Below are 22,020 nucleotides of genomic sequence, written 5' to 3' on the forward strand. Positions count from 1 at the left end.
CATGGAATGACCTACACGAGGTTTCATGAGGATTTGAACAAAAGCAGCAGTCCTAGCAGTGGAGGAGGGAGAAAAGATTCAAGCTGAATTTCATTTAGAGCACAGATTTTATTGATGAAGGATTGAAGCATTGAGAATTATCTGGAATGACAAAGCACGACAAATGTGACTAGAATTCACATGTTATGTTCTTTTGGGTGTGTGCAAGACATGGCAGTATTCACTTCACCTCACTTTCTCTAGCACTTGGTATTGCTACAAAAAAAAAAAGAATCTTTGCAGTTTAAGTTGAAAGGGGCACTTTATTTAGGTTATATATGTTTTGTGAAAAACTGAACTATGTTTTTTTTAAGCTCTTTATTAACATAATTGCTTTACACTCTTGTACCAGTTTTTGAGGTACACCAAAGTGAATCAGCTGTATTTATACATACATCCCCACATCCCCTCCCTCCTGCTCTCCCCGTCCCAGCCCTCTAAGGCATCACCCATCAACGAGTTGATCTGCTTTTGTCATACAGCAACTTCCCACTAGCTATCTATTTTACGATTGGTAGTGTATATTTGTCTATGTTACTCTCTCACTTCGTCCCAGCTTCCCCTTCGCCCCGCCACCCAAACCCTGTGTCCTCCGGTCCATTCTCTGCATCTGCATCCTTATTCTTGCCCTGTCACTGGGTTCATCAGTACCATTTTTTAGATTCTATATATATGAGTTAGCATACGGTATTTGTTTTTCTCTTTCTGCTTACTTCACTCTGTATGACAGTCTCTGGGTCTATCCACCTCATTACATATAGCTCCATTTCATTCCTTTTTATAGCTGAGTAATATTCCATTGTATGTATATGCCACATCTTCTTTATCCATTCATCTGTTGATGGGCATTTAGGTTGCTTCCATGTCCTGGCTATTGTAAATAGTGCTGCAGTGAACATTATGGTACATGTTTCTTTTTGGATTATGGTTTTCTCTGGGTGTATGCCCAGTAGTGAGATTACTGGATCATATGGTAGTTCTATTTTTTAGTATTTTAAGGAACCTCCAAACTGTTTTCCATAGTGGCTGTACCAACTTACATTCCCACCAACAGTGCAAGAGAGTTCCCTTTTCTCCACACCCTCTCCAACATTTATTGTTTCTAGAGTTTTTGATGATGGCCATTCTGACCGGTGTGAGGTGATACTTCATTGTGGCTTTGACTTGCATTTCTCTAATGATTAGTGATGTTGAGCATCTTTTCATGTGTCTATTTAGGTCTTCCACCCACTTGTGGATTGGTTTATTTGCTTTATTGGTATTAAGCTGCAGGAGCTGCTTGTATATTTCGGAGATTAATCCTTTGTCAGTTGCTTCATTGGCAAGTATTTTCTCCCATTCTGACAGTTGTCTTCTTGTCTTGTTTATGGTTTCTTTGGCTGTGCAAAAGCTTTTAAGTTTCATTAAGTCCCATTTGTTTATTCTTGACTTTATGTCCATTATTCTAGGAGGTGGGTTAAAAAGGATTTTGCTTTGATGTATGTCGTAGAGTGTTCTGCCCATGTTTTCCTCTAGGAGTTTTATAGTGTCTGTTCTTATGTTTAGGTCTTTAATCCATTTGGAGTTTATTTTTGTGTATGGTGTTAGGAAGTGTTCTAATTTCATTCTTTTACATGTAGCTGTCCAATTTTTCCCAGCACCACTTATTGAAGAGGCTGTCTTTTTTCCATTGTATATTCTTGCCTCCTTTGTCAAAGATAAGGTGCCCATATGTGCTTGGGTTTACCTCTGGGTTCTCTATTCTGTTCTATTGATCTTCCTTTCTATTTTTGTGGCAGTACCATACTGTCTTGATCACTGTGGCCTTGTAGTATAGTTTGAAGTCAGGAAGCCTAATTCTACCAACTCCATCTTTCCTTCTCAAGATTGCTTTGGCTATTCAGGGTCTTTTGCGTTTCCATACAAATCGTAAGATTTCTTGTTCTAGTTCTGTGAAAAATGCCATTGCTAATTTGGTAGGGATTGCATTGAATCTGTAAATTGCTTTGGGTAGTACAGTCATTTTCACAATGTTGATTCTTCCAATCCAAGAACATGGTATATCTCTCCATCTGTTTGTGTCGTCTTTGATTTCTTTCATCAGTGTCTTAAAGTTTTCTGCATACAGGTCTTTTTCCTCCTTAGGCAGGTCTGTACCTAGGTATTTTATTCTTTTTGTTGTGATGGTAAGTGGGAGAGTTTCCTTAATTTCTCTTTCTGCTTTTTCATTGTTAGTGTATTGAACTATGGTTTTTTATTTCAAATTACCTATTCATGTTACAAAACTTTTTATAGCAACAACCCACAATGTGGCTAAACCTAGAAAATTGATTTTTCTTCAGAAAATAAAAAGTAAATTAATTAGGGCCAGGGCATCTCTCCCTGCCCCTTTCTCTCTCTCTCTCTCTCCCTCTCTCTGGATATCTATCTGTCTGTCTGTCTGTCTGTCTGTCTGTCTATCAAGTATCTATCTATATCTATCTATCTATCTATCTATCTATCTATCTATCTATCTATCTATCTATCTATCTATCATTCTATCTACCTACCTGTCTACCTGTCTCAATCTCTCTCTCATCTATCTATGGATATAGCTATAGCAGAGAGAGAGAGAGAGAGAGGGAGAGGAAGAGGGGAGATTATTTTAAGGAGTTGGCTCACGTAATTGTGGGGGCTAGCAGGTGTGAAATCTGTCGGGCAGCTGGCAGGTTGGAAATCCAGGTAAGGGTTGATGTTGCAGGCTTGAGTTCTAAATCTTCAGGGATGCCAGCATCCAGCACACTCAAGCAGGGTTTCTGTGTTGCAGTATTGAGGCAGAAAATTGATGCTTCTTCGGGAAATCTCCGTCTTTGCCTTTATGGCCTGCAGCTGATTAGTTGAGGCTAACCCACATTACAGAGGGTATCTGCTTTACTTACAATTAGCTGATTATAAATGTTAATTATATCCATAAATACTTTCATAGCAACATCTAGTTGACCAAATAACTGGACAGCTTGGCTTAGCCAAATTGACACATAAAATTAACTGCCACAGAGAGGTAGGAGGGTCAGGTCATGAAAGGCAAACTAGATTTGTTAACTGGTTCAGGCTTCATCCTGTGGGCAGTGGGAAGGCATACAAGGGGTATGAGCAGGAGAGTAACGAAACGCATGACTAGCTGCATGCTCTTATTTGTGGGAGCAAGGAGTAGGGGAGCTGTTGCTGAAATCCAGAAGAAAGATGATGGTTTCCTGAACTAATAAGGCAGTGTCATGGGGATGGAGAAAGTGGTCAGATTTGAGAGATGCGAGGAGGTGAAATTGAAAAGACATGTCTGTACATGGGGTGAGGAGGTGGAGAACTTGATCCTGAAGCTTTGACTTGGGCAGCTGAAACCTAATGGCAGAGTGATGCCATTTATGGAGCAGGAAACACCAGAAGGAGGAGGCAGTCTGATGAGGGACAAGGTGCTGTGGTTTGTTTTGGACATGCTACTTAACCAATAGTAGAAATCTATCTGAAATCCATAGTTTTAAGGAATTGAAATAAGCAAGGCCAAGCCTCAAAGTGGGTATTAGGGGAATATTAAATTTTGATGCTGTGATTGTTTGCAGGCCCTTTTTAGAATTTATAGAAAAATTAAGCACTGTATATAACTTTTGGGAATTTTGAGTCTTTCCTATCTATTCACCAAATGAATGCCCTGCTTTCTTACATGAGAACTGTGTACCAAGAGCTGCAAAATCACTTGTTGCAACTACACAGGCTGAGGCTTGTGTCAGGTGGTTCCCAGTTCTGATAAACCTTAGGATAATCAGGAGGAGCTTTTAATCCTGAACCCTAGCCAACACCAGTTAATTTAGAATGTCTCCCGATGATTCAAGTGTTCAGCCAAGGTTGAGAACGACTGCATTGTGCAAAGAACTCAACAAGGAGTGTCAGGCTTAGTCAGGGGAGGGCTGAACAGAGCAAATACCTAAAGGGGGGGAGGAATATTCTGACACAGAAGTTGAGGTAAGCAGACCAGAGGACCAGGTAGAGAGAAGAGCTGGGGAAATGAGATAGTAGGGAAGAGCCAAAGGGTTTGTAGATAGGACGTGAACTAGAGGAAGGAGGGGGGGTTACAAGTGGACACATGACCATAAAACTATGAACCCAGAAAGCTTTGGTATGCTTTTTAGATATTTATTTATAGATTATCTTGAATATGCGAAAAAAGTAGAGGTGACCATTGAACACAGGGTATGTGCTAGAAATGAATCTGTAAGGATGGAATTGGTAAGTCAGTGGCTGCCTGGGGAGGGGTGGGGGTGACAGGGCATGGGGGGCAGAAGGGAGAGATGCAAGGAGCAGGAGGAAACACCTGGGGTGATGGTTATGTTCCCTGCCCTGATTGTGGTGATGGTTCCACAGGTATTTACAGATGTCAGAATGTATCAGATTGTACTCTTTAAACATGTAGCTTTTGTGTGTGTAAGCTATTTCTCAAAGTTGTTACCAAAAAAAAGAGAGAGGTGTGCTAGAATTCATATATCCAAATGTTGAAATTACTTTGAGAGCCAGATGACAAACTGTGCATTAAAATTAGTCTCATTAGTTTTAGTTACACCTTCAGAATTTTTTAAACAAGAGATTATATTATGTAATTTAGTGATATCTCTTAATCATCAAAATCGATTCCAAATAATTTAGCTATTTTCAAAAATCAGATGAATTTCCAAGAGGCAAATATTTGCTGCCACTAAGAAGCACGCACAAATGGCTCTTGTGGGAATTAGCTGCTTGGAAGAGAACCTGATGAATTGAATAAGAATGACCTGGATTGACTTTAGAATTAGTGCTTTGGTGGAAGGGCATCAGGATGGATCAATCTGATAGAGGGATCCTGGGGCCACATCACTGGCTACCTTCATTCCTTCCCCCAGGGAGAAAATAACCTGAAGTTTAAAGGACCAGTTAGATTCCAGAACAGGGCATGTCATGCTGTATACATAATTTATTAATGTGTACATGTTTTATGTTAATTTAAAGCCTTTTTGTTGCATGATTGTTCCCCCCCACCTGCAGTTTCTCATGAAACTGTAGCCAAGACGCCTTTCTGGGCTTCATCCTTGTGCCATAACTCTGTCACTCAGTGGTTGCATTTGAGGAGGACAAATAATTATATGAGCAGCATGACTTTCTGATGAACAAATTAAGCCCACTATTTATTAGTAACAACTGCTTTCTCTTACAGTGGATAAGGAAGAACTGCAGGGGGGATTCATGCTGTGCTTCCTGGATGATGGATGTGGTATGAGCCCTGGTAAGTTAATTATCTAGATTCCTACCTGGCTGTTAGAACAAGCAGTCTGAAAAGCCATAAAATAAATAAAAATAAATTGAGCTATCCATATGAAAACAGGTATGGAGCTATTAGGGAAAATAAACCGCAGACTTAACATATTGGTGAGCTTTTTAGGTTTAAATATTCCAGCTGACAGAGTAAATTCATTGTAACCATCTAAAGCAAGACCAAAAGTGAATGTGAATCAGTAGGCCAGGAAAATGACAGGCACAGGGTACAGATTTCTTGTAAGGAACAGCATCTGGGAATGAATGGGAAAGAAACACAGACTCTGGGATTGTCTTTAGCATACCGTTCAGGTACTGCTTACAAGAGACCTGAGGCAGTTGCTAGTGCCTTTAGGCTATTTTAAAGTTTCTGCTTAACCTTGAGGTAGAGGTCACCTCTCCTTGTTTTCAGCAGTTTATGTTTTTTCCCCTGCATGTTCAAAGGTTTAGTTGCTTCAGTTGAATGTTCTCATCATAATGAAAGCATCTACAATGCATTGCATGATTTATCGTCATGTCTTCAAGGCTAGCAAAAGGCAGCACATAGTAGGTACATAATACTGTTTGCTGTGGAATTGAGATGTTTATTCCTTCAGATAAAGGATTTTCATGAATTGGGATAGCTTATCCCTGAATTCTTATAACACTTGTGTATGTCCCACAAGCCAGGTTTTTTGACCACCAGATTTAACCAACGGTGAGGGAGTTCAAATAATATGGAAGTGTTCTGGTCAGTTCCACACCAGAGGAAATGAAAGAAGCTAAGAATAAAAAGTAAAGCAATTATGTTCTTTCGAGACTCTGAAGCCCCCCTTGGTCTGAATAGTCAAAGACTATGTGTGATATATTCTAAGGTAATTCTTTAAAAAAAGAGGCAACTATGGGTCCACAAACAAAATAATCAAAACACAGACAAGTGACATATATTGATATCTTCAGAAGAAACTCAAACTTCAGTTGACGTATACAGTTGTATTTTAAAAAGGCCCACTAGTGTTGAGAGCAATTCTTTATTAACCCTGGAATTCTAATGATAAGTTGAAAGAGTTTTTCTATGACCCAACAGTCCAACTGCTGGGCATACGTGCTGAGAAAACCATAATCCAAAAAGAAACGTACCACAGTGTTCATTGCAGCACCACTTACAATAGCCAGGACATGGAAGAACCTGAATGCCCATCAACAGATGAATGGATAAAGAAGATGTGGCACATATATACAATGGAATATTACTCAGCCATAAGAAGGAATGAAATTGAGTTATTTGTAGTGAGGTGGGTGGACCTAGAGACTGTCATACAGAGCGAAGTAAACCAGAAAGAGAAAAACAAATACCGTATGCTAACTCATATATATGGAATCTAAAAAAATGGTACCGATGAACCCAGTGACAGGGCAAGAATAAGGATGCAATTGTAGAGAATGGACTTGAGGACACGGGGTGGGGGGTGAAGGGAAGCTGGGATGAAGTGAGAGTAGCACTGACATGTATACACTACCAAATGTAAAACAGATAGCTAGTAGGAAACTGCTGCATAAAACAGGGAGATCAACTCGATGATGGGTGATGACTTAGAGGGCTGGGATAGGGAGGATGAGAGGGAGTTGTGGGAGGGAGGGGATATGGGGATATATGTATAAATACAGCTGATTCACTTTGTTGTACAGCAAAAACTGGCACAACAATGTAAAGCAATTATATTCCAATAAAGAGCTTTAAAATGTGAAGAAAAAAAATGTAATGCAAGGGGCATATTTTTAGAAATGATAAATCGTTTTGTTCACAAAGGAATCTTGAAGAAAGAAATGTACCACATTAAAAAATTATATACTATTCAAAAATAAATAAATAATATGCCTGCATTGATTTAAAAAAAAAAAGAAAGAGTTTTTCTGATGACTGAAAATAGAATCTGTCTGTTGTCCATACTGAGCTAGATCAGTCTTGACCGATAGAAGATTACTGTGGTGATTTCCAAACTCTTTTCACTTCCAGTCTTGCCCCATTACAATGCATTCCCCCCACAGTAATTCTGAGTGAAATTTTTTCTTCTAATAGATCATACTGACGTCCTTGCTTAAAACCTCGAGTGGCTTTCCATCATTTTAGAATAAAATTCATACTCCCTGGCAATACTTTCAATTTCTTGCATTATTTGGCCTCTGTCCACCTCTGATCTCTGCTCACATGGCTCACTTCCTTGCTTATAGCACTCCAGCTGCACCTGGCTGGCCTTTCATCATTCAAATCTCATGTCAGATGACACCCTATGAAGGAGGCCTTCCCTGATCATTGTGTCTGCAGGCTACGTTCTTGTTAATTCCCTGTAACATTACCCTGGTTTTATTTCCTGTACGTAGTGCTCTCTGAAAGGATCTTGTTTGTCGGCTTCTTTCTCCTACCATGACATAAAGTTATTGAGGACGGGGTCATGCCTGTCCCTGGGTTCAGAATTCTGGCCACCATACATAAGAGACTGTGTGGTGTGTGATAAAAACCATGGGATTTGGTCTTCTACAGCTCTGGGTTTTAGTTCTGGGGATACCATTTATCAGTTGACTTTGGGAAGGTTACATAAACTCCTAAAATTTAAATTTCCTCATCTGTAATGTACAGATAATAATAATAATATCTTCCTTGTAGTCTTGTTATAAACATTAAGTAGTTGGTACAAATAAAAGATATGGTATAGTACCTGGCACATACTAAACAATAAGTAGTAGCTAATATTATCGTTATGGATACCCTCATCTAATAGCCAACCCTTAATAAGAGCATGTGATAAAATGTCCAGTTAGCTTCAGACCAGCAGAGTGTCTTTACACACCCCATGCCACGTGCCACTGAGATATAGCATGTCTGCACCCAGACTGACACAGGGTCCTCAGGGCAGTTCTGGAGCATATATTCAGGTTGCCCAGTTGGGAGACCCATTTCTATCTTTTCATGTTTCCCTGGGGGCATTCTTGTTGCTTGGAGGTATGTATATTCTGAAGGTCAGAGGATTCTTCTATAGAATTCCAGAATGCCCTGGAGAGAACAGGAGAATAACTCTCAAAGCCTGAAATAAGAAGCCCTTCTTTCCCAGCTAGTAGCAGACCAACAGCTGTTCTGCCCTTCTCAGTCTCACATGGGGCTGGATAAGAGCGAAAACCATGGAAAATTACTAGTGGTACCAATAATTATAGCACCTTTAATTTAGTAGTGTTTATCAAATGGCATGTATTGTCTTCAAGGTTAACACATGATCTCATTTAATTCATTTCATGCATCCTCATCAGCAACTCTGTGATATGTTAGTAGCTTCCTTTTAGGGACGAGAAAATGAAGGCTCTACTTCCCCAGGGTTACGGGGCTAGGTTTGTCTGACCTTCTTCAATATATTGCTGTTAAGATCCTGGTCAGAGATTATGGAGCCTGACAAAGATCCTTGTCTCTGGGCTGGCCCAAGAAGTATCAGTTTGTCCTAATATATGTGTGACATCCTGACAACTGGACCTCTGGCCAGAGTGAATGACTCCTAAGTCCTAACCACTTACATGTCTTTGTCAATTATAGAGGAAGCTTCAGATATCATTTACTTTGGAACATCCAAGAAACGGTTATCAACCTTGAAGTTTATTGGGCAATATGGCAATGGCCTTAAAAGGTGAGGACTTTTTTCTTTCAATGCATGTCTTATTGATATTTATTACCAATAATAATAAATTCTTTGGTTAAAGGAAATCTTACAGAGATCGATCCAAGTTTGTAAAGCTTAAAAAAGAATATAAACCCGAGAGTCCTACCTAGTTTTAGAATTTCCATACCCATAACTGACTTGAATCTTTACAGAATTTTAAAATTTAATTCTCAAATAGATGAATCTTTTTTTCAGAGATTGCCGAAGTAGCACCCGTGTACCTTAGAGCTTCATCACATTTCTATGTTCGATTGTTTCTGAAAGCATATCTTAGTGTAGGTGTTCTGTGTGTCCACAGCCTCAGTGAAAAGTGAGGACATGAGGCTATGATGTCCTGTGTGGCACCTGCCCGGGACAGGTGATTGTTCTCTGCTGGAGCCCTGTACAGCACCTTATCTTCAGCACTCATATCTCAGGCAGGAGCATGGGGCTGCATTAGTTCATCATACTTACACCCTCTTGGTGATGAGTCAGCGAAACAGTGGAGTTATTTCTGTGAAAAGAACAATCTGTTATACACACAGTATCATGCCTGCCTGTTCCTTCTTTCTAGTGTTTGAGATGTAAACCATTATGTTCTTGATTTTTAATATAGCGGATCCATGAGGATTGGAAAAGACTTTATCCTTTTTACAAAGAAGGAAGAAACGATGACCTGTGTGTTTTTTTCTCAGACATTCTGTGAAAGAGAAGGTCTGAGTGAGGTAAGGATTGCGAGTTTCCTTCAGTTTCCATGGTAATGAAGTTATTTTAATTTACCATTTCAGGAAGTAAAGTCTATCATGGGTTCTTTCTGATTATGATTTTTTTTAAATAAATAAATAAATAAATTTACTTTATTTATTTATTTATTTTTGGCTGCGTTGCATCTTTGTTGATGCACTCGGGCTTCCTCTAGTTGCCGCTAGTGGGGGCTACTCTTCGTTGTGGTGTGCGGACTGCTCATTGCGGTGGCTTCTCTTGTTGCCGAGCACGGGCGCTAGGTGTGTGGGCTTCAGTAGTTGCAGAGCGTGGCCTCAGTAGTTGTGACACACGGGCTTAGTTGCTCTGCGTCATGTGAAATCTTCCTGGATCAGTAATTGAACCCATGTCCTCTGCATTGGCAGGCGGATTCTTAACCACTGCACCACCAGGGAAGTCCCTGATTATAATTTAGAATTTTAAGAATATATTTGGGAACTGAGAGAGGGTATCTGGCTATTCTAGAGTCATTGGAAGACTGTCCTACTGATCCTTTCTTGAGTAGGTTTTTAACTGCTAGACTGTTTTCAGAACTTTATTTGTATTAGCCATGTACACAACTTTTCCAGAATAAGAGGCTCCCTTTGGCACAATGAGCTTTTTGGAAGAAGCCTGCAAGACATTTCTACCACTTGTCTGTAAATAGATTATCGTTTTTAAAGTAAATAGATATTGGATTCAGAAGTCTTGGAAAACATCTGAAGAAATTGAATGTAAAACAGACAAAACTTTAACTCTGCTGACTATAATTTTAACTCCATTTTCTGACCCAGAGACATTTTATTAATTTGTAGTGTCTGAGTTTTAGTATTATGAATATCAGTTATAATTCAATATAGCAAATATATGTTGAGTAGCTGCTATCTGGCCAGCACTGGATATACCCTGTGAAAGGTAGAAAACAAGGTGAAGACCACCTGACCATCAAAGTGTTTTCAGTCTAATCACAAGACGAAGCAGACATGTATGAACTGGATAAATAACAAACAAGAGTGTTTAAAAAGCATGCTGTTCAGTGGGTGTGTATTCCTGCTGTTAGTCAATTGTCAAAAGCAGTGATATGGATGGAGAGATTGGAGACCCTTGAGTGGTCAGTGAGGGCTTATGGGGAGAGGACGACTTACACTTGGAAAGGCTGGTATGTGGCGAGAAATAGTGTGCAGCAAGTCCCAGACCTGAGATGACTGTGGGGTTTGGAGGGGCAGTATGGGGATGTGGGACTGTCCAGCAGGAGCCCAGCACGCCTGCTGGCAGTGGTGGAGTGGGACTGGTTGACAGGAATAGTCTGGAAGCAACAGGAAGTAGCTGAGTGGGATTCTGACATGAGGAAAAGCAGTATTTTAAGCATGTGTGTTGTACTTTATATATGTAAAGGGTCTGGAAAATTGGGCCAAAGCTGAGGTTATAGCCTTCCTAAAATGGGCCATTTCCTCTTTCCAAAAACTAAAACCAGCGACCCCTTCCCATTTCCACTTCTACAGAGGAAATCTCTTTCAACAATATTAGCTGATTCTTTTGATATTTTCCTGCAAATCTCTGTGTAACATGCGTGTATTGCTTTTTTTTTTTAATAAATTTATTTATTTATTTTATTGGCTGTGTTGGGTCTTTTTTTGCTGTGTGCGGGCTTTCTTTAGTTGCAGTAAGTGGGGGCTACTCTTTGTTGTGGTGCGCGGACTCCTCATTGTCGTGGCTTCTCTTGTTGCAGAGCACGGGCTCTAGGCATGTGGGCTTCAGTAGTTGCAGCACATGGGCTCAATAGTTGTGGCTGACGGGCTCTAAAGCGCAGGCTCAATAGTTGTGGTGCATGGGCTTAGTTGCTCTGCGGCATGTAGGATCTTCTTAGAGCAGGGATCGAACCCATGTCCCCTGCAATGGCAGGTGGACTCTTAACCACTGCGCCACCTAGGAAGCCCTATATTGCTACTTCTTGATTTGATTTAGGCATTATCTGTTAACCTCCCACTATAAAAGAGGAGAATTTATCTATTTCTTTGCTCCTATCACACATAAACACCCTTCCAATTCTCCACCCTCAACGTAGCTCCATTGTAATTTTGGTTGTGCCAGTGTTCAGTATTTATATTATGAGACTATATAAGCATTCTACACAATTACACCATGTCATAAACTGTTATTTTTCCCCTTTCCTACAGAACTTTTTATTTTAATTAATAATTGTCAGCTTAGTGTTCTGTGTACTTATCACCATCACTGAATATTTGCTTGGTTTTATGTGTCTGTATCACTATGTTAATCCCATGCTGAGCTCCTGCCAGACAACGTCACCTGCTATTTTGTTAGTTCCACCTTTTTTGAAGGACTCTGCTCTGGAATCTTCCTTTGTGCTGCCCCTCACACTCCTGCTTTCCATGGCTGGTGTTCAGCTGCCATCCTGGGATCTGCCCCTGCCATCGTCCTGGCAACTCTCTTCACTTCTCTTCTGTGTCAGGTCTTTCCTAGCTTGCTCCCTCTTCTTCGTGTAGCATGTCCTCCATTAGCTTTCTCAGCGAGGGTGCATGAGAGGTAAAATATTTTGGGAATTCACATGCATGAAAATGTTTTTATCCTACCCAAACACTTAATGATCGTTTGACTTCATGTTTTTTCTTGGAATGAATTTTATTTTAGGCTTTTGAAGGCTTTGCTCCATTGTCTTATAATTTCTAGTGTTGTTACTGAGAAGTCTGAGGCCATTTTAATTCCTAAGTCTTCTGTGTGACCCATTCTTCTTCCCTCCCCCTCTATTTTTTGAGGATCTTTTCCCCCAGTGTTCTGATTTCAGTGTCTTGTCTTTGGGCGGGTCCATTTGTACACATTGTGCTGGGTGCTTGTTGAACATTTTCAGTCTGGAAACTCATGTCCTTTAATTGTGGGATATTTTCCTGTAATATTTGATGATTTTCTTCCATCCGTATTATTTTTTCTCTCCTTTTATAATACCTGTTCTTAGCTCTTGTATGTCTAGAGATGGTTAATTTTCTTACCCTTTCTCCCTGTTTTTTCTGTCCTTTATATTTTTGTTTTGCTTCCTGGGAGATTTTCTAACATTTATCTTCCAGCCCTTTCATAGAAAATTTTGTCTGTAATCATATTCTTTACTTCTAAGGAGTCTTTTTAGTCTCCCAATATTCCTTTTTAAAGATATGTAGTTCTTGTTTCATGGATACAATATTTCCTCTTAGAATTCTGAAGATATTAACTGTGATTGATTTTTCCCCCTGAAATTTTCATCTTCCTCTTACGTTTTTGTTACCATTGAGTTGCTTTGTTTGTACTCATTTGTTTGGTCTCTGTCTGTTACATTAGAGGCTTTTCTTAGATGACTGTTAATCCTGAATAAACATTAGTTCAATAAAATGCCAATTGAAAGCTCTGAGAGTGTGGGTGGGGCTTGGCAGCTACAGGTCACAATAATGAGATCTAACTGGGATGTTTTATTGGAAAAATCCTCCATGTAATTTGCTTTATGTCTTTCCTTCTGGGCTGGTCAGATATCTCAAAGAAGACTCCTGTAGGCTTCTGCCTGAAGGTCTAGCTGACAGCTTCCTGGGAGCCAAATGAGAGGAGATCTGGGAATCTCAGCATCCAATATATATACTTTCATTTAATCCCTCTAATCTAAATAAAGTCCCCTGCCAACTGTGCCTAATATAGCCTCTAATCCAGACGTGCTTTATTCCACTCTTTCCAGAAAATAAACATCAATCCCTGTGGAGGTGGGGGAGTTGCTGTTGTCAGTTGGGGATCTGGATACTATTTCTAGCTCTCTTCTCCTTTTACCCCACCTCCAGAGTTAATTGATGCAATCAATCTCTGGGCCTTTTTAGCAGACTCTGAATTGTCAGTCAGGCTAGTGCTTCTTTTTTCTGGCATGGGCTTTAGATTGGTTACTTGGATATGCTGTCATACTTTTCAGCCTCTAAAACACTGATAGTATTGTCCCCTCTGCTATTCGACCCGTAATTCCATAGGGAGCTAGGTAGATTCCATCTATTCCCACATTCTACAGTGGAGCATTTTAGAATAAAACTCCAAGTATACATATTTGTTATGTGACTCTTCCTTATAAAACCAGAATACCTGGGAAAAATAAACTTTTAACTTAGTGTTTTATAATTTGGCTGGATGGTAAATGAACTGAATTAGGATCAGACAAAAGAATGTTGGTTTTTATTTGTGTATTTCATAGTAAATTGATATATGTGTGTGTGTGTGGTTTCTTTTTTTTATAGGTTGTGGTTCCAATACCTTCATGGTTAACAAGAACCAGAGAATCTGTCACAGATGATCCTCAAAAGTTCTCAACAGAATTGTCTATAATTTATAAGTATTCTCCATTTAAAACCGAAGCTGAGTTGATGCAGCAATTTGATGTGATCTATGGGAAATGTGGTAAGATTATCATAACCCTGAAATTTTTATGTGAAAGTATTTGTTTTCAGTGTCTTATGAAAGACTATAAATATGATTTCATATTTTTTTCTATTTACAGTATCGCATGGAGTCTCATATGGGGCAGTTATTCATTTTATTTATATAAGTTTTGTCTTAGGAAGATCCAGACAGGAATAACTCTTAAGTCCCTGACACTGGGAGAAAGGTTTGTGCTTGTATGAGCTTGGCGAAACCGGATAAGAAGAGGATGATACAGGCTTTGACCACAGGGAATCACAGTCTCTGCACCAGATAGCAAAGTCAGGAGACGCTTTACTGCAGCATCCAAGATTAGATGATCCCAGGGTTTATAAGAGAGTTAGTAATTTATAAAGTAACGAATCCAGGTTTCTGTACCAGTCTTTCTCCAGACTTCTACCACTTTTTATATCTAGAAGCAAAAAGATTCCTACTCTAAACAAGACTATTTGCATTCTGCTTTTTGTAATGTTTATATGCAAAATTCTGTTATGTTTATATTAAAATTGTTTTATGTTATGTTTATATCAAAATTCTGAGAAATTTGCTTTCTAACCTGTGGCAACTTGTTTAAAAGTGATGTTTTATGTCATCCTTTTCCCTTTCTCACAGAGGAAAAATATTGCCAATTAATTCTCATTTCATTAACATACATGGCATACTTTAAGGACAGTTAATATAATCTCTCAGTTGCCTTCTAATTGTGAAATGCTCATATAAATACTAATGAAAGATGTGCTATTTCCTGAATGCTTCTCTAAATGCTTTATAAAAATTAACTCATTTGATTCTCAGAACAACTCTGTGTTTTAGGTACCTCATGAGCTCCATCGTATAGATTAGAAAACTTAGGTTCAGAGAGGTTAGGAAACTTATCTGAGGTCATGGAGCTAGTAAATAGTTGATCTAGGATATAGACACAGGTATTTCGTCTCCCAAGTCCAAGTCCAAATTCTTAGTCACTCTGCTGTTCTCCCTTCTGTTTGAGTATTACCAAAAAAAAGTGTAATTGGTTGTTCTTAAGATTTCTCTGACAATGCTGTTTGTCTTTATATTATCGTCAACTACATAAAGAATTTGGACTTTTTTGTTTACTGTGCTTTAGAGCAGGGGTCAGCAAAGGAGGGCCTGCCGGTCAAATCGGCCCCACAGCTGTTTTTGTTCATAAATTTTTGTTGGAACATAGCCACATCATTCATTTCTGTGTTCCCTATGACAGCTTTAATGCTACAGCTGTGGAGCTGAGTTGTGAATAGTTGTAAGAGGCCTGCAAAGCCTGAAATATTTATTATCTGGCTCTTTACAGAAAAAGTTTACCAACACCTGTTTTACAGTCTAAAAGCAGTACTTCATGTTTATACAAATGCTGAAAATTCATCTTTGTTCTTGTGTGCATTGATTTCAGTTCTGCCAATGAGAGCTTTGCCTATAATACAAATTTGGCTCGGGCTTCCAACAGTTTTTATAATGCAAGTTATGAGAAGAGTGCCAAAGTTTAAGAATCCACATTGAAAGACATAATGAATTGAACAGTAAAAAGGAGCACTATACTGTAGAAACTCAACACTCTTTGGCAGAGAGTGGAATTTGGTATATGACATATATCTTGAAACTTATTCAAGCATATTATTTACTGAAGTACAAAAGGAAATTTGGAAAAGCAGGCTTAATTCCATAGGTGAGATAATAGCACTGTGACTAATACTTAGTGTAGTTAAGTATTGACAAGTCAAACATCTATTTTTCCACTAGGTACCTTGCTGGTTATTTATAACTTGAAGCTTCTGCTTAGCGGAGAACCTGAGTTGGATGTTAAAACTGACAAGGAAGATATACTGATAGCTGGAGCTCTTGAGGAGTGAGTAACATGAGTGTTTGTCAGAACATGTGCCCACAGTGGCAGTGAGCTGGAGTTAAGAGCCCTGCATCCTGGTTCCAGGTTGGAGGCCACTGGGCCTCAGCACTAGAACAATTCACTTTTCCCCAGTTACAGATGAAGTAAGTTAGGCTAGACCACTGATTCCCACACCTGGCTGAGCCTCTGAGTGACCTGGGCAGCTTCTTGAGAAGTATAGGATCCTATCTCGTCCCAGACCTACTGAGTCAGAATCTCCAGATATCAAGCCTAGGAATCAATATTTTTCATATGTTCCCCAGCTGATTCAGAGGAGTATGACTGAATGACAATTCAGAATGGCCCTATGAACTGCATACTTGTAGTTTATAAATAAATAAATGGACATTCATTGTTCTTGGCTGTTGGGGATCCATAGGAAACACAGTAGAGAAAGCAGTTGGGGGCGTGGGTGAGAAGGGTTGGAGAAATATGCAACAGTGGTTAAACCTAGATTTCTCTAAAGTAACTTTGAATTTAAAATTTAAGAGCTTAAGCCTGTAGTCTCTTAGTGTCAGAGTGCTAGGGCTAGAAGGGGTTTTGAAGGAATTTAACCTAGTCTGATTCACTTCATGAACCGTTGTAGTGCAATAGAAATATAGTGAGAGCCAAAAATATGAACCACGTTAGGTCATATTAAATTTACCAGTAGCTACTTTAAGAAAAGTAAAAAGAAACTGGTGAAATTATTTTAATAATGTTTTTATTTAATATGGTATGTATAAAATATTATAATTTCAATTTCAATGTGCAAAATATTGAGACATTTTACATTCCTTTTTTTTCCATTCTAAATCTTTGAAATCCAGTGTATGTTTTACACATATACCACATATCAATTTGGACTAGTGCCCAATAGCCATGTATAGCCAGTTGCTGCCATATTGGACAGTGCAGCTTTAGACTAAGATACTGAGACTCGAGTAAACACATCAGCTTAGGCAACTTCTTTTTCTTTTTCCTTGGAGGTGAAATTTTGAAAGTTCTTTCCCCGGTTAGAGAATTTAACGTTTGATAACCCACTTTAGAGGATCTTTTCTATATTTTTCTAATTTGTATTTTTTCTCATCTCATTCTAACATGTGGAATTCTTAATTTATTACATGGAGGTTTTTTTTTTCTTTTGGAAAAAAATTATCCAGCCTAAGTACTGTTCTGCAAATCCTGGGAACCCTTTTGCCAACATTAATATGCCAGTATCAGAAAGGAGGCCAAGAGTTGTCACTGGCAGCTCCATTACTATCTCCTCCTTTTCTTGCTGGCCCTGTCCTCTGCTTAACAGCTGCTTCCAAAACCAATATCTCATACTATTTCAAAGCTTTGAGCTCCAATTTTCAAACAGTTATCTGTCAGAGTGCCTTGGCATTTCAACGCTAGCATCAGGAAACAATACATTATTAGAGGAATAATTTGACAGCTAATTCTTTGGGAAAAATTCCTACTGTTTCCAGATTGTTTAATGATGCCAGAAGCTTCTTAAGGCGTTTAGGCAATTAATTACAAAATAAAGAAAATGGATCAGACCAAGGACGTGTACAATTTCATTTTGGAACATTGACCACACTGGAATTTTTTGTTTGATTTTTCAACAAAATTTCTCACACTTTAATCACAAGAAAAGTTCTTTTAAAGACAAGGATGGGATTTTATGAGGAAAGATGATTATAAAGAGGGGGCATAATTTCTACACCAAAGATGCTATGCATTTCATGGCTTCTGATGTGAGCGCCATGATGGTACCAAGAAGGGACAGCAATACCACCTCCTGGGGAGGGGGTAATAATGCCACTGTAGTTTTCTCCTCTACAAAGTGGGTGGATTCTGACAGTAACATCTAACTCCTCTTCACTAAGGGACTAGAAAAACATTAACTTTTGAGGCTGAAAGAATACATCTGGTCCAAGATGGATCTTTTTCTGACTCTTTTTCCATTTATGACTTCTGATCTTTGAATTTCTAATATGGTACTGCTTACATAATCTTCGCTTCAAGAAAAAGTAGTTTGTAACATAAACAACTTTTTCGCCATTTCTTTTTCTACTGGTTATTGTATTCCCTTAAAGCCACTGGGCATGATTTGACATCTGTCCAAAACAAGTTTCAAACCTTTGAACTGTGTAATTTTCACCTTTAGTCTTAGATGGTGTGGTCCTGCTGATTCTGAAAGTAATTTTCTACATAGGAATAGGAAAATCCAAGCTTTCAAGCTTTTGTTTGGCCTCAGGGAAGAGGTTTTCTGGTATTATTTACTTTCTTCCAATTTTGTTTATTGCAAAATTAAAAGTAAAACAGTATTTTTAAACTTTTAAAGGAAAAGAATTTCTATAATTGATAATTTATATTATTCCATTCTTGTGTTTTCAAGTGCAATTTCTCTTTTTTCTTTTTTCATTTATGATTTGCTTCTAAACTTTATTCTAAGTTATATAGGCTTTTTTTAAACATAAATTTGTTTATTGGCTGCTTTGGGTCTGTGTTGCTGCGCGTGGGCTTTCTCCAGTTGCAGTGAGCATGGGCTACTCTTTCGTTGCAGTGCACAGGCTTCTCATTTGTGGTGGCTTCTCTTGTTGCGGAGCATGGACTCTAGGCGCGTGGGCTTAGTAGTTGTGGTGTATGAACTCTAGTTGTGGCTCACGGACTCTAGAGTGCAGGCTCAGTAGTTGTGGCACACGGGCTTAGTTGCTCTACGGCATGTGGGATCTTCCCAGACCAGGGTTCGAAAAAACCCATTTCCCCTGCTTCGGCAGGAGGATTCTTAACCAAGGAGGTCCTATATAGTCTTAATAAACCTCAGTTCATAATGATTTCTTGATAAGTGGCCATTGAAATGATTCACCATAATTTGCATAAAAATTCCTGTATTTTTGGATACTAGCATTGGTCTCAGTGTTTCACATTATTTATGGATAATGTTGAAATGAACATATATATAGAGACAGATTTTTAAAATTTTTTTGAATTATTTTCTTAAAACAGATTCTCAGGAAGGGAAGCAGTGAGTCAAAGGGTCTGAACTTTCATGCAGTTCTTGTGAATATTTGGCATCAGGTTTTTTTTTTTTAAGCTCTTTATTGGAATATAATTGCTTTACACTTTTTTTTTCTTTTTTTCTTTCTTTCTTTATTACTTTTTGGGGGGTACACCAAGTTCAGTCAACTGTTTTTATACACATATCCCCGTATTCCCTCCCTTCCTTGACTCCCCCCGCCTCGAGTCCCCCCACCCTCCCCGCCCCAGTCCTCTAAGGCATCTTCCATCCTCAAGTTGGACTCCCTTTGTTATACAACAACTTCCCACTGACTATCTATTTTACAGTTGTTAGTGTATATATGTCTGTGCTACTCTCTTGCTTCATCTCAGCTTCCCCTTCACCCCCACCCCCTCCCAAACCTCGAGTTCTCCAGTCCATTCTCTGTATCTGCTTCCTTGTTCTTGTCACTGAGTTCATCAGTACCATTTTTAGATTCCGTATATGTGAGTTAGCATACAATATTTGTCTTTCTCTTTCTGACTTACTTCACTATGTATGACAGACTGTAGTTCTATCCACCTCATTACATATAGCTCCATCTCATTCCTTTTTATAGCTGAGTAATATTCCATTGTATATATATGCCACATCTTCTTTATCCATTCATTTGTTGATGGGCATTTAGGTTGCTTCCATGTCCTGGCTATTGTAAAGAGTGCTGCAATAAACATTATGGTACAAGTTTCTTTTTGGATTATGGTTTTCTCTGGGTGTATGCCCAGTAGTGAGATTACTGGATCATATGGTAGTTCTATTTGTAGTTTTTTAAGGAACCTCCAAACTGTTTTCCATAGTGGCTGTACGCTCTTACATTCCCACCAATAGTGCAAGAGAGTTCCCTTTTCTCCACACCTTCTCCAACATTTATTGTTTCTGGAATTTTCAATGATGGCCATTCTGACCTTATTGTGGCTTTGACTTGCATTTCTCTAATGATTAGTGATGTTCAGCAACTTTTCATTTGCTTGTTAGCCATCTGTATGTCTTCTTTGGAGAAATGTCTATTTAGGTCTTCTGCCCATTTGTGGATTGGATTGTTTGCTCTTTTGATATTGAGCTGCATGAGCTGCTTGTATATTTTGGAGATTAATCCTTTGTCTGTTGCTTCATTGGCAAGTATTTTCTCCCATTCTGAGGGTTGTCATCTTGTCTTGTTAATGGTTTCTTTTGCTGTGCAAAAGCTTTTAAGTTTCATGAGGTCCCATCTGTTTATTCTTGATTTTATGTCCATTATTCTAGGAGGTGGGTCAAAAAAGGATTTTGCTTTGATGTATGTCGTAGAGTGTTCTGCCCATGTTTTCCTCTAGGAGTTTATACTGTCTGGCCTTACATTTAGGTCTTTAATCCATTTTGAGTTTATTTTTGTGTCTGGTGTTAGGAAGGGTTCTAATTTCATTCTTTTACATGTAGCTGTCCAATTTTTCCCAGCACCACTTATTGAAGAGGCTGTCTTTTCTCCATTGTATATTCTTGCCTCCTTTGTCAAAGATAAGGTGCCCATATGTGCTTGGGTTTACCTCTGGGTTCTCTTTTCTGTTCCATTGATCTTCCTTTCTGTTTTTGTGGCAGTACCATACTGTCTTGATCACTGTGGCCTTGTAGTATAGTTTGAAGTCAGGAAGCCTAATTCCACCAACTCCATCTTTCCTTCTCAAGATTGCTTTGGCTATTCAGGGTCTTTTGCGTTTCCATACAAATTGTAAGATTTCTTGTTCTGGTTCTGTGAAAAATGCCATTGGTAATTTGATAGGGATTGCATTGAATCTGTAAATTGCTTTGGGTAGTACAGTCATTTTCACAATGTTGATTCTTCCAATCCGAGAACATGGTATGTCATCTATTTGTATCATCTTTGATTTCTTTCATCAGTGTCTTCTAGTTTTCTGCATACAGGTCTTTTGCCTCCTTAGGCAGGTTTATTCCTAGGTATTTTATTCTTTTTGTTGCAGTGGTAAATGGAAGAGTTTCCTTAATTTCTCTTTCTGCTTTTTCATTGTTAGTGTATTGGAATGCAAGAGATTTCTGTGCATTAATTTTGTATCCTGCTACTTTACTAAACTCATCAATTAGTGCTAGCAGATTTCTGGTAGAGTCTTTAGGGTTTTCTATGTATAATATCACGTCATCTGCAAAGAGTGACAATTTTACTTCTTCTTTTCCAATTTGTATTCCTTTTATTTCATTATCTTCTCTGATTGCTGTTGCTAAAACTTCCAAAACTATGTTGAATAATAATGGTGAGAGTGGACACCCTTGTCTTGTTCCTGTTCTTAGAGGGAATGCTTTCAGTTTTTCCCCATTTAGAACAATGTTGGCTTTTGGTTTCTCATATATGGCTTTTATTATGTTGAGGTAATTTCCTTCTATGCCCATTTTTTGGAAAATTTTTATCATAAACAAAAGCACAGGGCCAGATGGATTCACAGGCGAATTCTGTCAAGCATTTAGAGAAGAGCTAACAACTATCCTTCTCAAACTCTTCCAAAATATAGCAGAAGGAGGAACACTCCCAAACTCATTCTACGAGGCCACCATCACCCTAATACCAAAACCAGGCTCAGATGTTGCAAAAAAAGAAAATTACAGGCCAATATCACTGACGAATATAGATGCCAAACTCCTCAACAAAATACTAGCTAAGAGAATCCAACAGCACATTAAAAAGATCGTACACTGTGATCAAGTGCGGTTTACCTCTGGAATGCAAGGATTCTTCAATATACGCAAATCAATCAATGTAATACATCATATCAACAAATTGAAGGATAAAAACTATATGATAATCTCAATAGACGCAGTAAAAGCTTTTGACAAAATTCAACATCCATTTATGATAAAAAACTCTCCAGAAAATGGGCATCAGCTTTAAACTTAGCAGTCAAAACCCTTCATTGTTCTAGTTTGTGCTCTAACAGTAGTAA

At 38.7% G+C, this 22,020-nt stretch overlaps 1 protein-coding gene across 1 annotated transcript in view; it reads left to right on the plus strand.

Moving 5' to 3' along the window:
- MORC1 (MORC family CW-type zinc finger 1) overlaps nucleotides 1–22,020 on the plus strand; it is a 342,077-nt gene that overhangs the window by 173,734 nt on the left and 146,323 nt on the right. Inside the window, 5 exon segments of the mRNA XM_057697690.1 lie at nucleotides 5,237–5,305; nucleotides 8,894–8,984; nucleotides 9,613–9,721; nucleotides 13,994–14,153; nucleotides 15,927–16,032. Coding sequence (XP_057553673.1) covers nucleotides 5,237–5,305; nucleotides 8,894–8,984; nucleotides 9,613–9,721; nucleotides 13,994–14,153; nucleotides 15,927–16,032 — 535 coding nt within the window.

This window comes from Hippopotamus amphibius, chromosome 10 (genome assembly GCF_030028045.1).
Source record: "Hippopotamus amphibius kiboko isolate mHipAmp2 chromosome 10, mHipAmp2.hap2, whole genome shotgun sequence".
Taxonomy (NCBI): Eukaryota; Metazoa; Chordata; class Mammalia; order Artiodactyla; family Hippopotamidae; genus Hippopotamus; species Hippopotamus amphibius.